At 38.2% G+C, this 22,740-nt stretch overlaps 1 protein-coding gene across 5 annotated transcripts in view; it reads right to left on the bottom strand.

Annotated features, from left to right (window-relative positions):
- The window catches only part of HRH2 (histamine receptor H2), a 109,116-nt gene that overhangs the window by 54,222 nt on the left and 32,154 nt on the right, over positions 1-22,740 (bottom strand). For all 5 annotated transcript variants that reach the window (XR_011363221.1, XR_011363220.1, XR_011363217.1 and 2 more), the window contains exon 2: positions 7,547-9,080. Coding sequence is in view for 2 of the 5 variants with exons in the window: in XM_069971485.1 (XP_069827586.1) it covers positions 7,547-8,664 (1,118 nt within the window). In the remaining 3 variants the exon portion in view is untranslated. The remainder of the gene's footprint in view (positions 1-7,546; positions 9,081-22,740) is intronic.

A 22,740-nucleotide genomic window follows, 5' to 3' on the forward strand; every position in this document is an offset into this window, starting at 1 on the left:
GAATCTCTAGAAGCATGTAATCAATCAGGATGTGCAAATCAATAACTAATCTGATTCATTCTGAATTTTACAAAGAAAAAAAAATTGTGTGATGCAGGGTCGCATCAGGTAAATCTAGTATAGGAGCAGACACCCCTGTCAAAGAAAGAAGTCCCTGCTCCTGTACTTGTTAAGTAGCTAATATACAGTGTTCAACCCCTAACAACTATAGTTTTAAAATACCCCTTGCCTGCTTCTGTCTGTGGCGAGGCCTGGACTGTTGTTTTAGCTGAATTGTCTACAATTGACATTTCATAGAGGGACATCAAACGTTTTGATTGGTTCGTGTCTAAGCGTAATTGTATAAACCACCAACGGTTGCCAGAAGGAGCTGGAAGAAGTGCTTAGCTGAGCATTCACTTCTTGGATTTCTGCTATCCTCATCTTGTTGCAGGAGATGGCTTGCATAGCCTTGCTATACTCCAGTGAGATGGAGAGAGCAGGGAGCCAGGAATAAAAATGCTCAGCCAAGCTCATTCTTGAGATGGGTGGGGGTCTAAACGCCAATCAAAACTTTTCAGATGCTTTTTGTAGTGACGGTGACACTTTAGTCTGTAAGAACTAATTTGTTTTTGTACCTATCATAATTTTCTCTCTGACAAATTCAATCTTGTTATAGACAGTGCATATTGAGGGAAGAAAAGATTTATGAGAAAAAGAGTCCATATGACAGTACTAATTAAGAGAAGTGCTGGATCCGTACTCTGAAGCACCAGACATGGCATGTTTCTGTATAACCGAATGACAGAGTAAGCATTTAGATGTCATTTGTTAAAATATTACAGCTTTATGCTCCAGATTTATTATATAATCATAAATAGCTTGTAATCGTTGTTTTAAGGCATGGGTCTCCAAACTGTGGCCCTCCAGCTGTTGCAAAACTACATTTCCCATCATGCCTGGACAGCCAAATCCAAAGCTTTAGCTGTCCAGGTATGATGGGAGTTGTGGTTTCGCAACAGCTGGAGGGCCGCAGATTGGAGACCCATGTTTTTAGGGCTTGGCCAAAATAGAACAACTAGTTTAATATTCCTACTTCCTTGGTAAACAAATTACAGCAGACATTAGAGAAATTCTACAACTATGTATGTTGTTTATATAGGTATTTTCATGATAGAAGAATAAAAAGTAGCTACAGTAAATAGGAACCCATTCCCCAACCCATGTTTTTTCTTTTTTTTCTCCTTGTGATGTAAGTCCTTGCCTGAAAAAGTACAGCCGTTACAATACTATGGGGTAGGGAACCTTGGCTCTCCAGTGAAAGCAGTGGCTGCCCAGGCATGATGGAAGTTGTAGTTTTGCAACAGCTGGAGGGCCAAATTTCCCTACCCCCGATCTAAAACATTGAACAATAATGCTAAAGCAGTCAGGTTAGCACATAAATAGATTATTTTATTTTTAAAATTATCAAATTTGCAGCCTACTGAGATTTGGATACCTTTTGGGCTTGTCTTAATGGATAGAGAGGAGACTGAATAACTGAGTTTGTTACTAACTTTTTACATATTAACTATGCAGTGTCATGGACGTACAGGTATTGGACCTTGGATATTAGGGGTGCCCTCACACATCCTTTTTGTGTGGCATTTTTAAGGCCTATAAAAAACACCAGAGACACTGCCAAAGTTTTTGGTATTTTTTTCCAAGCATTTGCTGTTTTTTTTTTCTTGGGGGGGGGGGGGGGGGGCATTTTTTCTAGCGTTTTTGACTTTCTGTGTGAACGATATTGTTTGTGGTTAAGGTGTTTTTGTGGGCTGTCCTTTTTTTTCTCTCAGGTATCATATGACCTATGCTAGACCACAAGGGGTGACCAAAACGCCAGGAAAAAAAAAACATATGCACAGCAATGAAGTTTTTGAGACAACCAGAACAATCCCATTGAAGTCTATGGTCACAGATTGCCAAAAAAGCCTCAACATGCTGCATTTTGGAAAAACAGAGCCTCAAAAACGCCAGTCAGAAGAAAAAAATGCCCCACTAAACAACCATGCCACGTGTGTAAGGCGTAATATAAACTTTTAATGGCCTTCACTAACATCTGCCCAATTGGCACCACTAAAAAACACAACTTGTCCCATGTCAATGGGAAAATAAAAAAGTGTCACCATGACCATGGAAAAATTAAGATAAATAAATAACTTGGGTATTAAGGCCCAGAATGTAGCTCACAGTGCTATACTGTTTATCATTTTGCATATTAATATCTTAATACCCATGTAATGGTGTCTTTACACAGAGAGATTTATCTGACAGATTATTGAAGCCAAAGCCAGCAACAGATTATAAACAGGACATAGGTCATAAAGGAAAGACTGAGATTTCTCCTCTTTTCAATTCCATTCCTGTCTTTGGCTTAAAAATTTTTGTCAGATTAATCTCTCTGTGTAAACACACCCTAAGAGGATGATTGATGATTAGAGATCAGCGAACCGGGTCGGGTTCGAGTCGATCCGAACCCGAACGTTCGATATTTGATTAGCTGGGGCTGCTGAACTTGGATAAAGCTCTAAGGTTGTCTGGAAAACATGGATACAGCCAATGACTATATCCATGTTTTCCACATAGCCTTAGGGCTTTATCTAAGTTCAGCAGCCACCGCTAATCAAATGCCGAAAGTTCGGGTTCGGATCGACTTGAGCATGCTCGAGGTTCGCTCATCTCTATTGATGATCTCTTAATTGTTAAATATTGTGGGCTGTATCTGACCTTGATCTTCCCTTTTATTTCCCAACTAAAAAAAACAACAACACTATGCCAACGTCCCTTTTTAAGACCGAAATTGAAGGTTCTCTGGAGTGTCACAAAAAGGCATTCTTTCTAGCATAAAACTAGATAAAATTTCCTAAAATGTAATATACCAGGCTTTTATTTGGTTAAGTTCATGCAAAGAAGATATCATAATTCGATTTTACCCCCCTTCCCCATGGATCCATTGTCTCTAGGGGTGAATTTCTCCATCCAACAGTGCATGACGCAGTAGCTGCACAGTTCCATTCTACACCATACAACCTTTGGGCAATGTTGTGCTGTGATACTCTTTTTTCATAAATAATCAAATCATGGTAACACAAGTATTCAAAGCATCTGGGGCTAATTAGGAGTTCAGAATCCAGCAGTGCACATTAATAACAAACATTCATTTAACATTAGAAACACTGCTATCTGTTAGTAATATTCTACAAAAGGAGGTTGGTTAAAGAGTTTGTAGATTAAAAAAATGTTACATTTTAAAGAAAAGTTAAGACTATAGGCTTTATGTATCAATAATATATTAGGAAAATGTAACATTTTTCAAACATAGCAGCCAATCAGAGATCCTGTTCAAGCGTGTTCTAACAAACAGCTGCATAGATATGATGCATGATACATGTCATACCCATTTATGAATTAAAAAAAACCTAAGTGTTGTGAAAACTCCCACTTTGCGCTAGTACAGGGATGAAAGCCCCCCCAATCTCCTTTTATGGATGTGCCTCATCATCGGTTGGTTTTCTGACTTCCAGGTTTTTGTCTCTGTTGTACATTACTTGTATTTATTTAATTATGGATATTAAATAGTTATATTTCGAAAGGTTGGGTGTTTTAAAAAAATACATTCAAGGTAGATTTAGCTGAACTAGTTATTGCACATCGGTCCACATTTACTAATGTGTCTCCACCAGAATTTTGGCAGAAAAAGTGGCAAACAGAACTTTTCTCCACATTTACTACGGGCTAAAGGATGCACAGGGGAAGGGGGGGGGATAACTCATATAACTCCTTTAGGGTACAAACCCACACACCGTATACGCAGCAGATACGCAACAAATACAAAGCAGATTTGATGGTGCAGATTTGATGCTGTGTTCAGTTATTTAGATCTAATCTGCTGCATATTTGCTGCGTATTTGCTGCGTATCGCAGCAGTAAATACGCTGCGTATACGGTGTGTGCTTTTATACCCTTAAGGGGAGATTTACACAAATAATTTTTTTATGCAATTTTTGGAGTGAAAGCCACAAGTGGATCTGACAGGAGGACGTTTCAATCATTTGTATATATTTTCCATCCTTTTTTAATCCAATTCGGATTTTTGGTAAAAAAAAAAAAAAAAAAAAACGTACAAAAACAGCAAAATGTGCATATGTGAAACCTTCTGTATATAATAAGAAACACTTTTATGTCATAGCGGTGAATAGGGAATATGGAACAGGCTTAGGAGCTGCAGGTTGTTCACTATAGCAGTTGAGATTGAATTGACTTTTTTTTCTAATTAAAGTGTCACTCTCTTTTTTAACTTTCAAAATCTAAATCAACAGTTTATGTGAAATAAAGCAAGTTTGCTATTTACATTAATTACTTTTTCTTTTCTTTTTTTTGCTACCATGTTGTAAAACAAAGCTATACCCACCAGAAATCCAGGTCCAGTCTCCTGAAGGAAGATTTTTAGTCTTATGATGATTTAAAAAAGAGACTATAGACATGAAGTTCCGGCCAGTACAGAGAGTCACAGCTCAATGTCTCCATCAATCACATGACTGCCTTCTCTGTGAGCGCAAATGACCTGGGAAACACAAGACTTCCTGTTTTTAGATTCTTTGGGGAAAAAAAGAGTCAGAAAACAGGAAGTGCCATGGTTTCCATGATAACTAAAAATAATAATGAATGTAAATTGAAAACTTGCTTTATATTACATCTACTGTTGATTTAGATTTTGAAAGTTATAATGATAGAGACACTTTAACCTACAAAAAAATACATAATTTGTTTCACCACATACTGAAATATCAGAGCTCTTAACCCCTTCTTAGTGTTAGCAGCCCCACACACATTAATGTCTGGGACAATGACAGGCAATCGTGATAACACAGCTGGCTACCATTAACTAATAAAACACAGCGATCTATAGGGATTCTGGTAAAAATAAAAGTGTTATGGCTTTTAGTAGTTGAGGAGGAACACTGGTTCATTATAACCTGGATATCTGTGAATCAATGACTGTTGGTCCTGAAGGAGTTAAATACGCTACAGTGAACATAAACATTCAACCTCACATTTTACATAGTTTTATCTTTCATACTATCAGTAGTGGATTATAATAGGGGCGTTTCGGGCGGTAGCCCGGGGCCCTGAGCTCCTGGCGGGCCCATGACCACCCATAAAGACTTATACTTTCAGTGGTGTACTGTCTCCTGGCTACACTTCCGCCATGATTTGCAAAAAAATCACTGTTTTTTTATGGCAATTTTGCACAAATCAGGGCATCATGACATTATTTATCCTGTACAAGAACGCCCGGCTAGTGCTGCCATAGTTACAGTGTGGTGGGGGGGCCCAGGCTTGGTGAACAGCCCGGGGCCTATGGCAAAGTTAATCCGCCCTTGCATACTATACACATGAATTTCAAGACATGATCTAAACCATGAGTGTGTTAATCCACATCATACAAAGGCTATTTTTTCCAGGAATAGATTATTTCATACCCTTTTCACTTAACTGGTACCACTACTGATAAAATATAGTATATATGTGTGTATAGTATAGTGGTACGACAGCAAAAAAAATAGAAACATTTACAGGCTGACATCTTAAGGAAAATGATTATTCTGATACCGGGGTGCAAAGCTGTACCATGCGAGCAAGATAAGAAGAAGGGTATGATAAGACCAACTGTAAAACTCCAGAAACCTTGTTTATATTTCACTTGTCAAAAGTGCCTACAAGTTATTGAACAGAATACATGTTCTAAAATTTACAATTCTGCTTATTTTTTTCCTCATAGAGTCTGAAATAGTTTCCAATGAGGTTAAATGGAAATAAAAATTGCAATAATGAAACAAAATCAATGGTTAAAATGTCCTCTATTGTTTAATTTGTTTAATTTTGTTCTTTTTGTATGATACATTTACACACTGTGAAATAAAAGTAAAATACGGCCATAATTTTGAGGTGAAGTATAGTATAATGGCCGTAGTTGATTATGACTGTCCAAATAATGAACATGCTCCTTATACACAACCTGATTTAGCAAAATAGGGACACTTGCACATTGTTTTATTTTCAACCAAAATTACAGAAGTAGCTAGCTTTTATTTCATTGTGTGTGTGTGAACCTAGCCTTATTCTGCCGTATTATATGATTACTACCATTCCAAATTTAGATTTGGGTGGTAGAATGAATAAAAACAAAAAGTTTGTTATTGGTAGGGTCTATTAGGTTACAAAAATAGGCCCCCAGCTGCTACGACTACTCATCAACACCCAACGATTAAAGAGAGTTGGAGAAGAGGAATCTAAGAGAAAAAAACTCTTGGTATTGGCGTTATCTCAAATTTCAGCAGTTGCTGCAGGAGTCTGGTGTATATATTGTACCAGCCACATTCTTGTCACTTATCTTAGGAATACTGCCATTATATTTGTGAGATAAGCATGTGTATAAGGGTAGGTTTTATATGCCCTGGAGGAAGTTATGTAGTCTTTTAGTCAGACACGGTGCTCCCTGCTCCTCTGTCTGTGTCAGGAACTGTCCAGAACAAAGTCTCGCTAGCAAATCCCCAAAGTAAACCTCCCTTGCTTTAGAGGGGAACTCCACATAAGGAAAATTTGTTTTCATTTAAAAGTACATTAAAATATATAGATGTGTCTATACAATGTATTACAGTATCTGTGCGGTTCTGCTACACTGGTAGCTGATAGAAATCCAGGAAGTGAAGAAAAATGGTCTCTGTGCCAATTCACATTGTCTCCTGCTCCCACTGCTCTCCCACCTTAGGAGACAAAGATTCTATGCCTCTGTCTCACATTGTGTGTGTTTTCTGAGCGCAGGCTGATGATGCAGACAGGGGGCAGGGCGTGATCTCCCAGTAGGCTTGGCTGGATCCCCCAATCCCCTGAGTGATTCACCATCTCTCACTAGCCAGAAACAGGTGCTGCCACTTCTCTGGGACTGTGATTAACAGCTGAGGGAAAGTAGTGCATTCTGGAACCAGAAATGCATTCTGGAAACTGCTCATCCAGGAAGTATAGAAACACAATAAAGAACAATCCCCCCGTAACAAATGGATTTTTGGTAGTTTCAAAAGTGGGATAGATAGGTAAGTAATGCTATATGCTTCTGCAGAAATTTCATCTATTTAAACTCTACCTGGAGTTCCCCTTAGTTTAACTAAAGACTTAAATAAAATAAAAAAATTGTTAAGAAAGTCATTTGAGATTAACATGGAAACATAGAAAAAGACTACCCGGTCCATCTAGCCTGCCCTTATATTAATTCATTTATTATTATTTTAGGATAGATATCCAGTATGCTTCTCCCAGGCGGCAAGTTTACATTCAACTACTCTACATTCACCAACCAAATCTGCTAGAAATCTGATCTTTCCACTCATTAACCTCAAATTGTGTGTCCTTGTTCTTGTGTTCAGTTTCTTATTAAAAACACGTCCCTCCCAAACCATATATAAATGCGCATGCAACAATACCTATTGTAATATTTCCATCTATAAATCAGCATATTAAATAAAAATACCTTTCTGTAACATCCTTGATAAAAGGACTACATTCTTTTCCATTTGCTTCTTGCAAGTTCTGTGCCTTGTCCTCATTCATGTTATGCATATCTTGAAGTGTTCGTTCTTCTGGACGTCGAATGTGAAGTAAAGTAAGTTGAGTTTCATTGCTAAGTGGACCCACACGTCGACAGTGGAGGAGCCGTTGATAGGCTGTACGGAAGTCTCTATTCAGAGCAGCATACAAGATTGGGTTGAGAGCAGAGTTGGCATAGCCTAACCACAGAACTATCAAGAAGGCTGTTTCATCAACTTCAATGTCATTCACTCCTTCATATGTAAATACAGTGAAATAAGGGAACCAACAGATGATAAAGGCTCCCATTACAGCTGCCAATGTCACAGTAGCTTTATGTTCTCGAACAGTAGGTAGTGTTGGACTAACAGCATTGCAGCAGTTGGCGTGATTGATTCTCTTGGCTTGTTCTCTGGCAATCTTAAAGATTCTGTAATACATTAGACACATTATTACCAAAGGAAGATAAAACGTTAGTAAACCATCTACTAAAACATATTCCTTATTCAGTTCCAGTTTACATTCTTTGTTTCCATCTCCTCTAAGGTTTTGGATAGATTTATCTTTTGTATTCCACCCAAGATGGATTGGAAGGAAAGAGACCATAAGAGATACCACCCATATCACGCCCATAGCTATGGCTACACGGCAAGGGGTCACAAGCATGGAGTAGCGCAGAGGGGCTGTAACGCCATAGTAGCGGTCCAAACTGATCATGAAAAGATTCAGAATAGAGGCCGTGCACAGCATAACATCCAGACTTGTATAAATATTGCAGAACGTAGATCCGAAAGGCCATTCTTCATGTAACAAATTCAAGGCTGAAAAGGGTAGCACCAGAATACCCAACAGAAGGTCTGTGATAGCCAAGGAGACAATAAAACAATTTGTCATGCTTCGTAGCCGCCGGTCAAATCCAACTGCCAGGCATACCACCACGTTACCACATATGGTAATGATTATAATTAGAACCAGCACAACACCAATGAGCACATTGTATAGGATTGTCTTCCAACATGAAGCAACTGAATCCTTAAGGTTGTCATCCATGACAGAACACATTGCTTTGAATTTTGGTTGTCCTTAAAGTAGTTCCATTAGGTTCAGTGCTGCTAAAGGAAATTAGAATCCTAGTCAGTCATTACCGAATATGTAAAGGGGTCCAGCAATGCAGACTGAACTATGCATTGCTGGACCCCACAGTATACTAAGCAATTCCTTTGACTGATAGTATCCACTTATGTATGATAGCAGATCTGTGTATCCTTGGTAGTCTCTTCTCTAATTTATAAAGCTTAAGAATCTGTTTATTCCGCCACATTCAGTAGGAGTGACTATTTGTATTGCCATTTTGGAGCTCCTACTATTATAGATCATTCATAGCTGCCAGCAACAACATTGTTTTTGCACTTGTAGAAGTCTAGAATTTGCAGCATATTTCTTCATTAGCAGGGAAGTTGTTGAAGGCCATTGACAACCTGAAAAAAAAAAGATAAATAAAAGTGAGTGTTAAAACAGAAAAAAAAAAATACAAAAGAGTGCACAGGTTCGGTCATTGCACATTTATTATGTCATTTCAGCCACTCTTATATAAAGGATAGTTATATCTAGAAGCATATAAGGTTTTTGTTTAAATGGTAATCTCTATATGTTTGCTGGATGCCACATGCTGGCATGTTACAGCTTTGCAGCACCAGCCGACTCTCACAGCCATCAATGGTGATTTTATAGCAAGCTTGATTAGGTTACGAAGGATGACTATATATTGTAATGCCACTGGTCTGTACCCAACCAACCCTTGACCCCAACCAACCTCCTGTGGTAACTAGTAGAGATGAGCAAATTGCTTCATTATCTTTTAAATCCGCTCAGTTGGGTGCCTTTTAACTCAGGACTGCTCCTCCTTGGGTACTGGGAAAAGCTGGATCCAGTCCTGGGAAACTTCTCCAAGCTTACCAGGACTGGATCCAACTTTTCCCAGTACCTGGGGAGGAGCAAAAAGCGACACTGAATTAAAAGGCATAACAAAGAGATGCACTTACTGTAAATTCGCTCATCTCTAGTAACTAGTAAAAGGGGCAGTTCCATCTTGCTCACTTGTTTAATGTCACTTAGTGTTCCAGTGACGTTTTTTTGTGCATGTGTTCCATTTTGTGCATACCCTCAGCATGTCTCCTTGACTTTGTTTCAGTCTTCTCTGTTAGATCTCAACCTGATTGGTTATGAACCTGTGCTGCATGCTTAAACCTGTTTCTGACCATGATCACACATGTATGTTTCCAGTGCAAGACCTTTTCCAGCTTCCAAACTCATCACTTTCTGTCCCCATGGTGCTTCCCAAAAGTAGTGTCCTGATAGTTCTCTGCAGCAAGCGCCATATTAAAAGGGGATCAAAAGGGGAAAAACATTGGATGACTTTGTTTCAAAATGGCCACAAGTCTTACCAATTGAGTGGCATGGTGGGCCAATAATTATTTCTGAAATATCATGACTTAGAGAAGTGATGAAGATCTGGGCTACCTCCAAGAAATGTCTAATCAAATACCTAAAACTGGGAATTCCTGTATGCCATATTGCAGAATGTGAATAAGTTTCTAACATGTCTAGCAAGACGCAGCAAACATGTAACACAACATGCGCCACTAGACAAGTTTCAGCCTTGTCTGGTTCTTTGCTGCCTAAAGTGGTACTCTAGCCAAGCTAACTTTGTAAGAAGCTCTGTCACAGGAATTATGACTTCACGGCACAGCTGCATTCCAGCACCACCATTCTGTGCCATGATGTCAGCTGCCGCCTCTCTTGTTTCAGGTGCTGTCGCTCTGCTGTTCAGATGCATTTCTGTGCCGTACTCTTACCATAAGTAAGAGTACAGCTCTGCTTTGTTGACTGTACTCTCGCTTATTACAATACGATACGGCCTGAAGCAAGAGACCTCCTTTGCAGCTGACGTCACAACACAAAATGGCACTGCTGGAGGTCTTTGTCAAGCATTATTGTTAATAAAGTGATATTTGTTAAATTTTACTTAATTGTGGATGTGCAGTTTGTAAATGCCTATTTGTCTTTCCTTTTGGCTGGTTGCCCCTTTAAACTTAAGACAATGTTAATAAACTTCCTACATGAGTTGTGTTTATTCTGCCGACTATTGCAGTGCTCTTCTTTATTTGCTAAAGAGGAAAGAGAATCAATTGTAGAAAGGAAAAAAGGGAAGAAGATGCTGTAATTAGCTGATTTTTAGGCTTTTCACGAATTAAATTGAACTCTTTAATCATGTGCGTCTGGAACACAATGTCATTATTAGAAACAATCAGGTAGATTGTAATAATGCCAAATACCTTTATTTGTGCAACTTTAGGTACCTCATTTGGCCTTGATGCAATTCCCTGAGCACGTACCACACATGTTACAACAATGAAGAGATTATAAGAGAGGTAATGGGACAGATTAATAGATATGATGATATGATTTTTGTGTGAAAAATATTTTCTAGACTGACATTATTTATTTAGTTTTTTTTTTATTATTTTGGAAAAAAAAAACTATTTACTGATCTTTGCCACATTTTTATATAATATTTTTGGTTAATTTGACCCGTTCAAAATCCTTTGACTTAGTTTTCCTGTTTTATCCTTATAAAGTATTACCTATCCCAGGTTTGCGATGTTTCCCTTTTAGGTAGTCGTCCCTCACTTACTGATTTCAAGCACTAGGGGAAGAATTTTCAATCCTGGTGCACAGGAATACAGGGATACTTGCATAGCAACCAGATAACATCTTTTATTTTTAAAAAGACCTCTGAAACATGACCTTGAGTCCGACTGCTTACCAAGGGCAACTGCTCCACTATTCATTTGTACTAGGTTTGATAAATCTCTCTGGGTGAAGAAGATCAATCAAAGTCTGATTTCTTGCTAGTTATATAAAGTACATAAAATCCAAAAACAACACACAATAAAATAATGTAGTGCTGAGCTGTTTGTATACAGTACCTGTAATTAAGACTACAGGAGTCCGACTATCATATGCCTACTTGATTAACCTGGAAGTAGGACGAGTGCAATGTTCCCTTCTTAACATTGAAATAGCAAAACCAAGAAGGACAAGCTCTACTGTACGTTTATGCTGCAGAGCAAGACAGCAATTAAGTCTGGAATAAAGGTCTGTCCAGCATCAAGTACCACTTTTGTCTAGGATACAATTGGAGCTGGAGATTGGTCTGGAGACCATGTGGGCAACACTATGGAGAAACCTTTATTAGGGATCACCAGCCCACTACACAACATTGTACACTGTGACATGGCTAACAGGCCACAGAATAAGGGCTTCTTTTAAATACAGAAAAAAAAGATATTTTTCTCTATAACTAGCTACATTTATTCTTTTAATTAAAAATAGCAACTCTGTTCTTTTCATCAGGTCTAAATCAATAAAACTGTTAAGTCAGAGCATTTGCTCAACTGATTGCTCAATTTTAATAGTCAAGTGTAATATATTAAAATACTTTTCATGGAAACTGCATTAAATCAATGTGTCAAGTAGGTCATCCTATCCAAATATTCATACAGCGGAGCCCACATTCCTTTGTAACTAAAACACATTCAGCACACAGAGACAGCTGTTACTGTAATAGCTGCACATGCAAATTCCATTGTCTTAACTCAAATCAGACAAAAAGGGATTTGCACATTTTGAAAACCAAATACCTTTAAGCTCTGCACTGTAATGAAGATTAAAATAAGGATTTTTAAACTCCCCCTGAGCTGGGATGTCCATGTATTTCAACAAAAAAGGGATTGTAAAGACCGGTTAAAGATACAGATCAAAGATTACTTGTGAAGCAGATAGAAATCAACATTTTTACACCTTTGATTTCTCAGCCTCATATATTGTAGTTATGAGAATATACAATTTGCATATGCAGACAACCATATTTCAACAATATTTACACCCTCTTTAATGTCTCTGGTTTTACTATAAACTTAAAACACCCGTTCCTTAAAGTGACGTTCCTTAAAGGTACATTCACTTTAAGTATCACCCATGTATAGAACATTTTTTTTAAATGTGGCCCAGTTCCTGTGTACGGTGCTGTTTTCTTGGGGGTGAAGCACTGGAGGGGGCCAGCCATCCCCCCAGTGAGAGGAAACCCCCACCCCTCTATCACACGGCTCCATTGATTCTAAAGGAAATAACATGAAGATAGACATGTGCCATGCACGTGCCTGTTCGGACCTCGGTGTTGTCCTCGGCTCATGGTACATGTTCGAAAATGCACCCTTAGCCATATTTAGTATTTGTAGGCTATATTTAATTTGCACCAGTCTGAACACAGCTTAAAGGGGTTATCCAGCGCTTCAAAAATTTGGTCTCCAGTTCAGGTGTGGTTTGCAATTAAGCTCCATTTACTTTAATGGAACTGAGTTCCAAACCCCACCTAATCTGGAGACAAGAGAGGTGGAAAAGTGGCTATGTTTTTGTAGTGCTTGATAACCACTTTAATTATTTTTGCTTTTGTAATTGATTCTCTACCACACCCATCTATTCAGACAAACAGTTCCAGGGATGCTTCAGAGACATGTCTGTACCACTGGTTTCACAACCAAATCATCGTAATGCTGAGCTGTTAGTATCATATGGCGCCTCACATGATCATCCTGGAAATGCTATCATTCTCTGTGGTGTTTCTGTCCATAATATGGCAAGCATAGAAGACCATGTGCTGATGTCCCACCCCCGGTGTCCACCACTGAGCCTGTATCTGCCTATGAAGGACACAGTAGGAGGGGCATGGTCACATGCTCCTCCATGTAAGCCATCTTATAGACAGACTCACCGCAGAGCAGGACAGCACAGCCTGGGGGAGAGGAGTCTGATTTAGTTCTACAAGGTACACAGGGAGCTGCTGTCATTAACTGCAGTGACTACACATACTAATACTGTACACTGAACTATTTTACTATGAAGTGGCCAGTCACTTTAAGCCATGCTGGTATGTACTTTTTAGAAAGAAAAGGCTTTCTGCAAAATCTGTTCACTTTTTTTCCTAACTGTACTGTCATGAGCTTGAACATATAACATGCTAACTGATGTCTCTAAGGTCTGAGATGAGCTTTTCATGGTCTGACCTTGAGGTAAAATTTCTAGGACATCCACTTCTGGGAAGATTGTCTTAAATGTTTATGAATAATTTTTCCCGCTTGAGAATGGTGGACTTCAAATTGTTTGGAAATGGCCTTTTAACCCTCCCCAGATTGACAACCATCAAAAATTGCTTTTCTAAGATCATTATTGATGTTTCTTGTTCTTGGTGTTGTGACATTAACACGTGTCTGAATGCTCCAGGTCAGCAAAGTGATAGAACTTCTGCTTTTATATAGGCAGTCACACAGGCTGATGGTCAAATATTCAAGAACATTTGACTAACAGCATCTAGTTCATAATTCCCCTCTTAATTCCTATGGTGTACTTGATTTTATAAGGCTGGAAACACACCACATTTTTTTGAAAAATGCCACTGCGTTTTTTGTGCTAGAAGTGGATTCAACAGAAAAGAGAATTACAAGTCCTCCCTTTATAGTTTTTATTCCATTTGAATCCACTTCTGGCTTTGGCACAAAAACTCCAGTGGCGGTTTTCCACAAAACTACTCTGTGTGTATTTCCAGATTTACATTGCTTTTGACAAATAATCAACCATCATATTTTACCTAAATTTTAGACCTTCTATCTTTATCATGCTCTGATACATGGAAAATATCACAACTGAAAAAATCCCAGTTCTTCTAATTTTTACTATTATTTTAAATTAAAGCCAACAAGGTGGACTTCATGCAACCATATGACTGGTAACCTATGGAAGCTATATAAATGTGCAGGTGAAATAGTGTACTAAGCAGCCAAACCCTCATGAGTAGTGAGTGGCTGTTAATAGATATTTTGTAGCTGCTTTGAGTTGCCATTTGAACCCACCCCTGTGTCAGTAAGTTCTTCTGTTATTTAATGTAAACCCCATTACCAAAACCAAAACATGTTTGATGATGTGCATGTGATGTTTTTTGGAATACTATGGAATACTTAAATGTAACATTGGACAGAGTTTTCTGGATAACAAAAAAAGAAAAGAAAAGAAAAAAAATTGCCATGAAAAATGTGGCCTTTTCCCCTAATGTGCAAAACCAGCCAATATGCTCTTGGGGTAATAAGACTTTGATGAATGATCCTATAAGCCATGCTTTGTCTTGATATTTGCTGTGGTTAAGAGTGACAGTGATCTTTAAGCAAGCCTTACGTCAAGCACATTGACACTTCAAATTGAACACAGACTGATTGCCAATTAAGCTCTAACTAGGTGTTACAATACCGTTCATTATTCTATGCCACTTACAATTGAGAGTATTAGGCTTATTGTATCCCACTGGCATCTCTCACAAGCTTCAAACACAGAAAGAACTCAATGTCTCACAAAGGGAGGGAAATACAGTCTGGATTTATTTTAGGTGCAAACTTAGGGTATAGTCTCATAGAGCAGAAGCCATGTGACCGTTATGCAGTTATTCTGCTCTGTACAGTTTTCTATTTGACTGTTAATGGCCAGCTAAGCTTTTTTATGTCACTTTCATTGTTTAGACCTCATCATCTTATGATCTAAGCATTCAGCACTTTATTATCTGCTCTGTATTTGCTCTTTACCTGATTTTTATGTGTGTATGTTTTTTTTTGCTTTTCTTTTCATTTGAATTAATTAGTTAATGAATCAATAAAGATTGTACTATTGCTATTAATTGTGCACCATGTTTGATTGTTTAGTGTTTCTATTTTTTTTTTTTTACGTTTTGAACTGTACATTGCCTTTTGTTTGATAAAATTAGTATAAATTCTTTTCTATATTTGGTAATAAACATTACATAGGGCGTGTTCCCATCTCAACTAACATTGTTATACATGTAGAGCTTGTCAAGTTAAATATTTTTGTGAATACTGTACATTCATCTAGCAAACTTGCCTCCTTCTTGCCTCCCAATGTTGACAGCTCATTGTCTAGGTTACCACTACCCCTATTCATTATTGCTGTAAGAAATTCCTTTTTTTTTTTTTTAACGCCTGAAAAGACTACTTCTCCCTGCACTGCAAGAAGATACCTTTCCACAATGTATATAAATATGACAATGTAGGAAAGAATTAAGGGTTTCTTGTAGAAATAACAAAAGGCTCTGCTTCATTTTTTCAGAAACATTTTTATCCAAGGTCTGTGTCTGGTACTTAAGCTCATCCCTATTTGTGCCACTGAGTTAAAAAAATAGTGCAATTCTTATATACTGTACTCTGCCTAGGGTATCACCTGAGGAGGGGAACATGAAACCCTTGATGATCTGCACTGGTCTAAGCAAGAGCAAGGGGGCACGTCTCCGAAGACGACTACTGAAGAACACTATTCCACAGGTAGTCTTAAAAGCAAGAAAACCTTTACCTAACTGAAAAAGGGGACACGGCAATGAAGAAAATAAGTAAAAGAAAAAAATGTAAAGAAAAACCAACAGGTATTTTAAGTTTACATTCAACATATCATGTTAAAATTTTAGAGAACTGGAGTATTTTGTGTATAATATTGTATGTAACTATATGTGCAGAAAGATATTCCGCCATATTTTATTCTCTAAAAATAAATGTAGCTTCTCATTTTCCCAAAGTACTTTACTTTAGCCTAATCTAGGATTTAAATAGCTCTGACAGTAGACGCATGTCCTCATTTCAAGCGCAAGCAATAAATGTTTACACTAACCGGTGAAACATCAGAATCGGCTGGTAACCATCACCCAATGGTGGTTACATTTTTTATTACGTCTGTGTGTACAAGGTAAGAATGAAATTTACTTATTAACTGATCACTGATGAATATTTCATTTAGTCACGTGGATCTCAAGCTCAAGACTAGATTAGCTAACCGAACCCATCAAACCACATAAACACAATAACCATAGTTAAAGTAGCACCGCAGAAGACATACTGCATCTGTTCTATCAGCGCAAAATCTGTTTTATTGTAAGTAAAAATAATTCTGTTAAAGCGTAACTGTCATTTGAATGTAATTTTTCAGAAGTCAATAAATATCAACAGTACAAGCGATTTTAAGAAACTCTGTAATAGGTTTTATTTAGCAAAAATGTTTCCTTCTGTACTCAAAAAACTTTTTTTTACCTCCACCCTCACTGCAGGAGGAGGATTTCTGTGTTCATTATGCTCAATAGAGAGAGGAGGGGCTGAGAGGAGTGAGTGAGCACAGAGGAGAGAAATAACAGTCCTGCACAGCACAACACCCTGCAGTCTTCTCTCAGCAAGTTCCTAGATAAGCACTGACCTTTCTGACCTCTGAATCCAGTGTTTTAGGTGCCCAGACAGTCTACAAACAGCTGACATTCATGTCTCTTCTTCCTGCTAACTCATCTCCCTCGGCCCCTCCCTCTCCATAGGCTATAATGGACACAGCTGAACCCGTCTTTACTTGCTTCTCTATAATGAAGACGGATTTGCCTGATATTGAACAGATAAGAAGTGAGGGGGAGGCTGCGAAACTGCTTTTTGAGTACAGAAAGAGGCTTTTTTGCCTAATAATACCATTACAGAGGTTTTTTTTTTAATCGCTTATACTTATGATTTCTGAAAAACAAACAAACATGAGAGTTACACTTTAAACCTTTAAAGGGGTTATACAGCGCTACAAAAACATGGCCACTTTTCCCCCTACTGTTGTCTCCAGTTCAGGTGCAGTTTGCAATTAAGCTCCATTTACTTCAATGGAACTGAGTTTCAACCCCCCCCCCCCCCCAAACTGGAGACAACAGTAGGGGGAAAGTGGCCATATTTTTGTAGTGCTGGATAACTCCTTTAAAACAAGCACTGGATACCATCTTTCATGCACATCAAGTTACAGTTGATGTTGCATAGAACGGTATGTTTGTGCAGCTCAAGTTTGTTCACATGGGTGTATTATGATTCCATGGCAACCTCAAAGTTGTAAGGGGGTTATAATGAGGCAATCAAAAATTTCTACCTCTACCTATTTTAACCTTATTCTACCCCTGCATGCTGGACATTTCATATGAAGACATAAAGTACCATGGTCTTTTTTTGTCAGATTAGACAACTGGCTCTACATATAGCATATGTTGGATGTACTTTTCCCTCCATGTAGAGGACTATCTACTATATAGGGGCAGAGAGGGGTCCTAACTACTAGGCCTAACTATAACAGTACCATAATATTCACCTTAAGGAGTATTGGCACTACACAGCAAGATTTAAAATTTTTATTAAACTAAACCTACATATAAAAGACAATTTTGTACAATACTGTATGTATTTTGCTTTATACATTTTCTATTATATACATATACATACATCATAGCAGGTGTCCTAGTGAATGAAAGAGCAGTGACAGTAAAAAAAAGGGCCAATCAAGCCATAAAGCATCCTTGATTTGCTGTCCCCGCTCCTTCCTTCATGACACTTTTTTTTACAACCCCATCCCTTATATTAGTAGAAAATGGATATTAAAGTAAGTATAAAAATAGGAATAGGAATGACAGATATGGAATAACAGTAATGGTTATAATAGTAATGATAAATCCATAAAAGGAATTGCTCACATATCTCAGGATATAAAAGGAAAGAAATATTTTTACAACATATGTCAAGTAAGATGAATATACTATATGCCTGGTAGGGTATATTGAACACACATACTCTTCCTACAAGGGGACCAGTGCTGAGACAATTCCCATAAGGAGAAAAAAGAAGAGTAATGGGTGGGGCATATGAAGCTAAAAGTACATTAAATTGAAGAAATAAAATTGCTCAGCAATTATAAAAGCAATTTCTCAGGAGACAATAAATACTTTCTAAACATCTAAAGCAGAGGGAAGGCAGCAGTGATGTGCAACAGAAAAATGCTAAACATAGGTGGCACGGGAATACGTGACCCAGTAAGACATCATTAGTAATGTGAACATGCACGGCATACTAGTTAGGAATGTGGGTGGGGACGCTGAGCTATGTATTGGACAACATTAGAGATAGTTAAAGGGGTTATGGTATAATACATGTTGAATTATTCCCCCTCCTGAAGACTAACAATTTGTTCCATACTTGTTATTATCTATTAAGCATTCCCTCCTCCAGTTCTGAGCTGCTGCTCTCTGCTGAAGACACAGAAAACTGTACGTGAGCTGTTTACTCTGTCTCTGATCTGAATCCCCTCCTAACCCCTCTCCTCCGAGATGGTTCATGTAAAAAACATCCCTGGCCAGCTATCTCTGCATTCTGTAATTCCGGGATGGTCAATCTAAGGTCAAGTTGCTGGTGACTTGAGTTAAAAACCAAGTAAAAGGTTTGAAAGAAAAGAAGGAGAGCTATACAGCCTTTGGGGAAAAGATGTTCAAGGGCCCCATAGCCACAGCCTAGGACCTTTCTGGGCTTCAGTCAAGACTTCTAAAGAAATATGTATTCCACAGTTAATCATTGCAACAATAGAAGTGAGTAAACACTTTTGGGACGAACATAGACCAACCACAATATATCTCAGGAGAGGGAAACAAAGGAATAGCGACATAATCCAGGCTAGAGAAAAGATCTCCAGTTTCAAGAACGCTTTTACCGGTTATCCTAGCTCCAGCCAAAACTTGTTATTCAACTTGTTAAATGGACTCTCCTCCTATGATATGGAATTGATGGGAACTTAAAGAATGATTGGCATAAGACTAGATATCCCAGTCATCCCACAGACACCCCTCCCCCCTACACAACATCTGCCATTGAAAAGAAAAAGCGGTATAGTGACACTGTTGGTCAATGTGGCAGTAAACTTCTCTCCATAGTACAGTTCTTTTGTTTGTGCTGCAGCCTCATGGGGTGAAAAGATGTTGGGATACAACCTGCTTCTTTCACTCGTTTGCTCAGAGAAATAGTGATGTGGGCTGAAGGTGCTGGTCAGAGGTGCTAAATCACTCGAAAAGGTGGGAGACAAGATCCAGATAAACCTTCTCTGACATTAGAAAATATTGCTCTGTCATGGGAGAGTCCTTCAATTTTCATTTTCTGTTAGTGGTAAAACCACTTAAGCCAGTATTTTTACTGATGACACTATATTAGTAAGCTATATAGCTTGTGATGATAATTTTATCTAAATACAAATTTCTGATACTGGTGTACTAAGTTATGATACTGGTGTATAATTATAATCAGCAACCATAACTGTCTGGCATAACTTGAACACAAATTCAGAGGAATACCCACTTGTCACAAATGTCTCCATATATTTATCACTTCTAATGTAAGGTGAAGCAAGAGTTAAAATAGTATTTGAAGTCCTGTGTAAGAGGTGCCTTTCTAAACAAAAACATCATCAATATAATTATATCCTGCATCCATATTCATGAAAAACAGTCATTATTTACTTATATAGAGTCCTTCAAAAACATAAATTTTTTTATCATGGCGAAGCCAGTGCCGCGGTCCGTTTTTTGTACGGCGCTGTTCTATCCACGGGTATCGTCGCTGAAGCACTGGAGGCGGGCTGGCCCGCCCTCAGTGGGAGGGAATTCACTCTCCTCTATGACGCGGCTTTTTTAAAAATGAATGGAGCCGCGTCATAGAGGGGCAGGGGTTTCCTCCCACTGGAGGTGGGCCAGCCTGCTTCAGCCCCAGCCCAGTACCTGTAGAGAGCATGGCACTGCGGTTCAAAAAATGGACCACGGCACCAGCTTCCCCGTGATGGTGCTGTTTTATCCGTGGGTCATATTAAAGAGGATGTACCTGATGGTACTGTACATCTTCTTTAAATACATTGAGATGCATTTTCTGCTGCAAATAAAAATGTTAAATTGTAAAAGAACCCCTAGTCCATTGATTTTCTTGGCATAGAAGTAGTAAAAAAATATCGCTAAACTGGTGTTTTATCCCAGTGCACCGATGGTAATTAAAAACTGCAAATGTAGAGTGATAAGGTTAGAAAAGAGCAATTTTTTTTCAGCAAAACTCAAGGGGAATTAATAGTTTGTGTTTACAGAAATACAGTTTATAACTGGACCACTTATATAACTCATGCATGTAATGCTATGGATCAGCAGGATTTGTAATCAAAAGTGAAAGTAAGCTCTAACAGTAACACAATAACACAGCCAAACATTTCTTAGTTGCCATAGCCAATAATGTTTAAAATAATTTAGGTTATTTTTAGGATGCTGAATACAAAATTGATAACAGTATTATTGAACTTTATAGCTTTTAAGATACTGGATACCTCTCAAATAATGATTTTACCCCAAAATGACCTATAGCTGCTGACATTCCATTAACAAAATATTGTAAATTTTTTTACAAGTGAATCAGGGTACTATAAAAATCTATCAAAGTCTTTGGCTTCTTATACTGTTAGCATAAGGTGTCCAAGACAGGAGTCCCTGCTATTGTAGTAAGATACAGAGTGTAAGCAGGTATTTCATATAGCATGACTGCTTATACTCTATTTGGCAAAACAGATTAAAAAGTTTACAAAGAGTATATCAACAAGCCTACAGACAAAAAGCCAATGATGTATTAAGCCTGCAATGCCGTCCTGCTTCTTCCTTCCGTCCCCTCATCTTTAGTTATGCCCCCCCTCCCAACCCTCATGCTGAATTTCTTCTTTTCAACCCTAAATATTGTGCATACGCCTGAGCGATCTGAAGATGCACAGGTGTACTGACGCTGCGAAACTTCATGTTCTATGTCAGTGTGCCTGCGCCATCTTTCACAATGTTCGGGAATCTGTCATTTGTACAGTGCAAATCCTGTGAGAGTGACTGCCAAATGGAGCCCATACCTCACACATGGCTTTCTCCACACAAATGACAGATCCAGAAATCTAGAACAAGAAGCTTTGTTGTGTCAGTGCGCCTGCCCCTCTTCGGTTGGCTCTGCCACATGCCCAGTAGTTCAACCAGGGCTGAATAGGAAAAATCCAGTCCAGGTGCGTAACTAAAGCCAGGGGGGGCGGGAGGAAGGAGGAGAGGTGTTGGAGGCCTAGCAAATGGATGCTCCAGCCCATGCTTCATTGACACCGCTTCTGAAGGATAAAAGATCATTTTTTCACCCCAACTGCTGCACCAGGTGCATTTTGAAAGACATAGCCGGGACGGATTTCTTGACAGTGAACAAACTGTACCAGTGGTTTGAGGGAAGGGGGGGAGGGGGTTGGATATAAATTTGCTTTAGGCTGCGTTCACACTACGTATATTTCAGTCAGTTTTGCAACCAAAACCAGGAGTGGATTAAAAACACTGAAAGGATCTGTTCACACAATGTTGAAATTGAGTGGATGGCCGCCATATAACAGTAAATAACTGCCATTATTTCAATATAACAGCCGTTGTTTTAAAATAACAGCAAATATTTGCCATTAAATGGCGGCCATCCACTCAATTTCAACATTGTAGAACAGATCATTTCTGTGTTTTTAATCCACTCCTGGTTTTGGTTGCAATACTGACTGAAATATACTGACTGAAATATACGTAGTGTGAACGCAGCCTTAAGTAGTTTGCATGCTACTCTATGCTGGTAGCAGAAAGAATGTAGAATGTACTGTGTAAGTGACCAGCAATCTGTGCGCATCACACTACTTGACAGCAATTACATCTGTATATTCGGTATCATTGTGATCAGACTATATATATATAAAACTAAAAAGTAAAACATAAAGATGAGAAGAATATATATATATATATATATATATATATATATATATATATATATAGTGGTGCCTTGGATTAGGAGCATAATTCGTTCCAGGACCGTGCTTGTAATCCAAATCACTCTTAAACCAAAGCAAATATTACCATAAGAATTCTCGTGCGTTGTATACAAATGTTAAAAATGGTCACCGGCACTCCAATAGTGAAAAAAATCAGTGATTTATTTGCTCAAAGGAACACACAGCGAAATTTCAGAGCCACAATCAGCACCGTTTTCAAATAAATCACTGATTTTTTCACTATTGGAGCGCTGGTACCCATTTTTTTTTTACATATCTATCTATCTATATTAAATAATATACTGAAAAATAAAAAAAAAAGTCTCAGAAAGTGGGTGAGAAAAATAAAACAAT

The sequence above is a fragment of the Dendropsophus ebraccatus genome, chromosome 1 (assembly GCF_027789765.1).
Source record: "Dendropsophus ebraccatus isolate aDenEbr1 chromosome 1, aDenEbr1.pat, whole genome shotgun sequence".
Classification (NCBI taxonomy): Eukaryota; Metazoa; Chordata; class Amphibia; order Anura; family Hylidae; genus Dendropsophus; species Dendropsophus ebraccatus.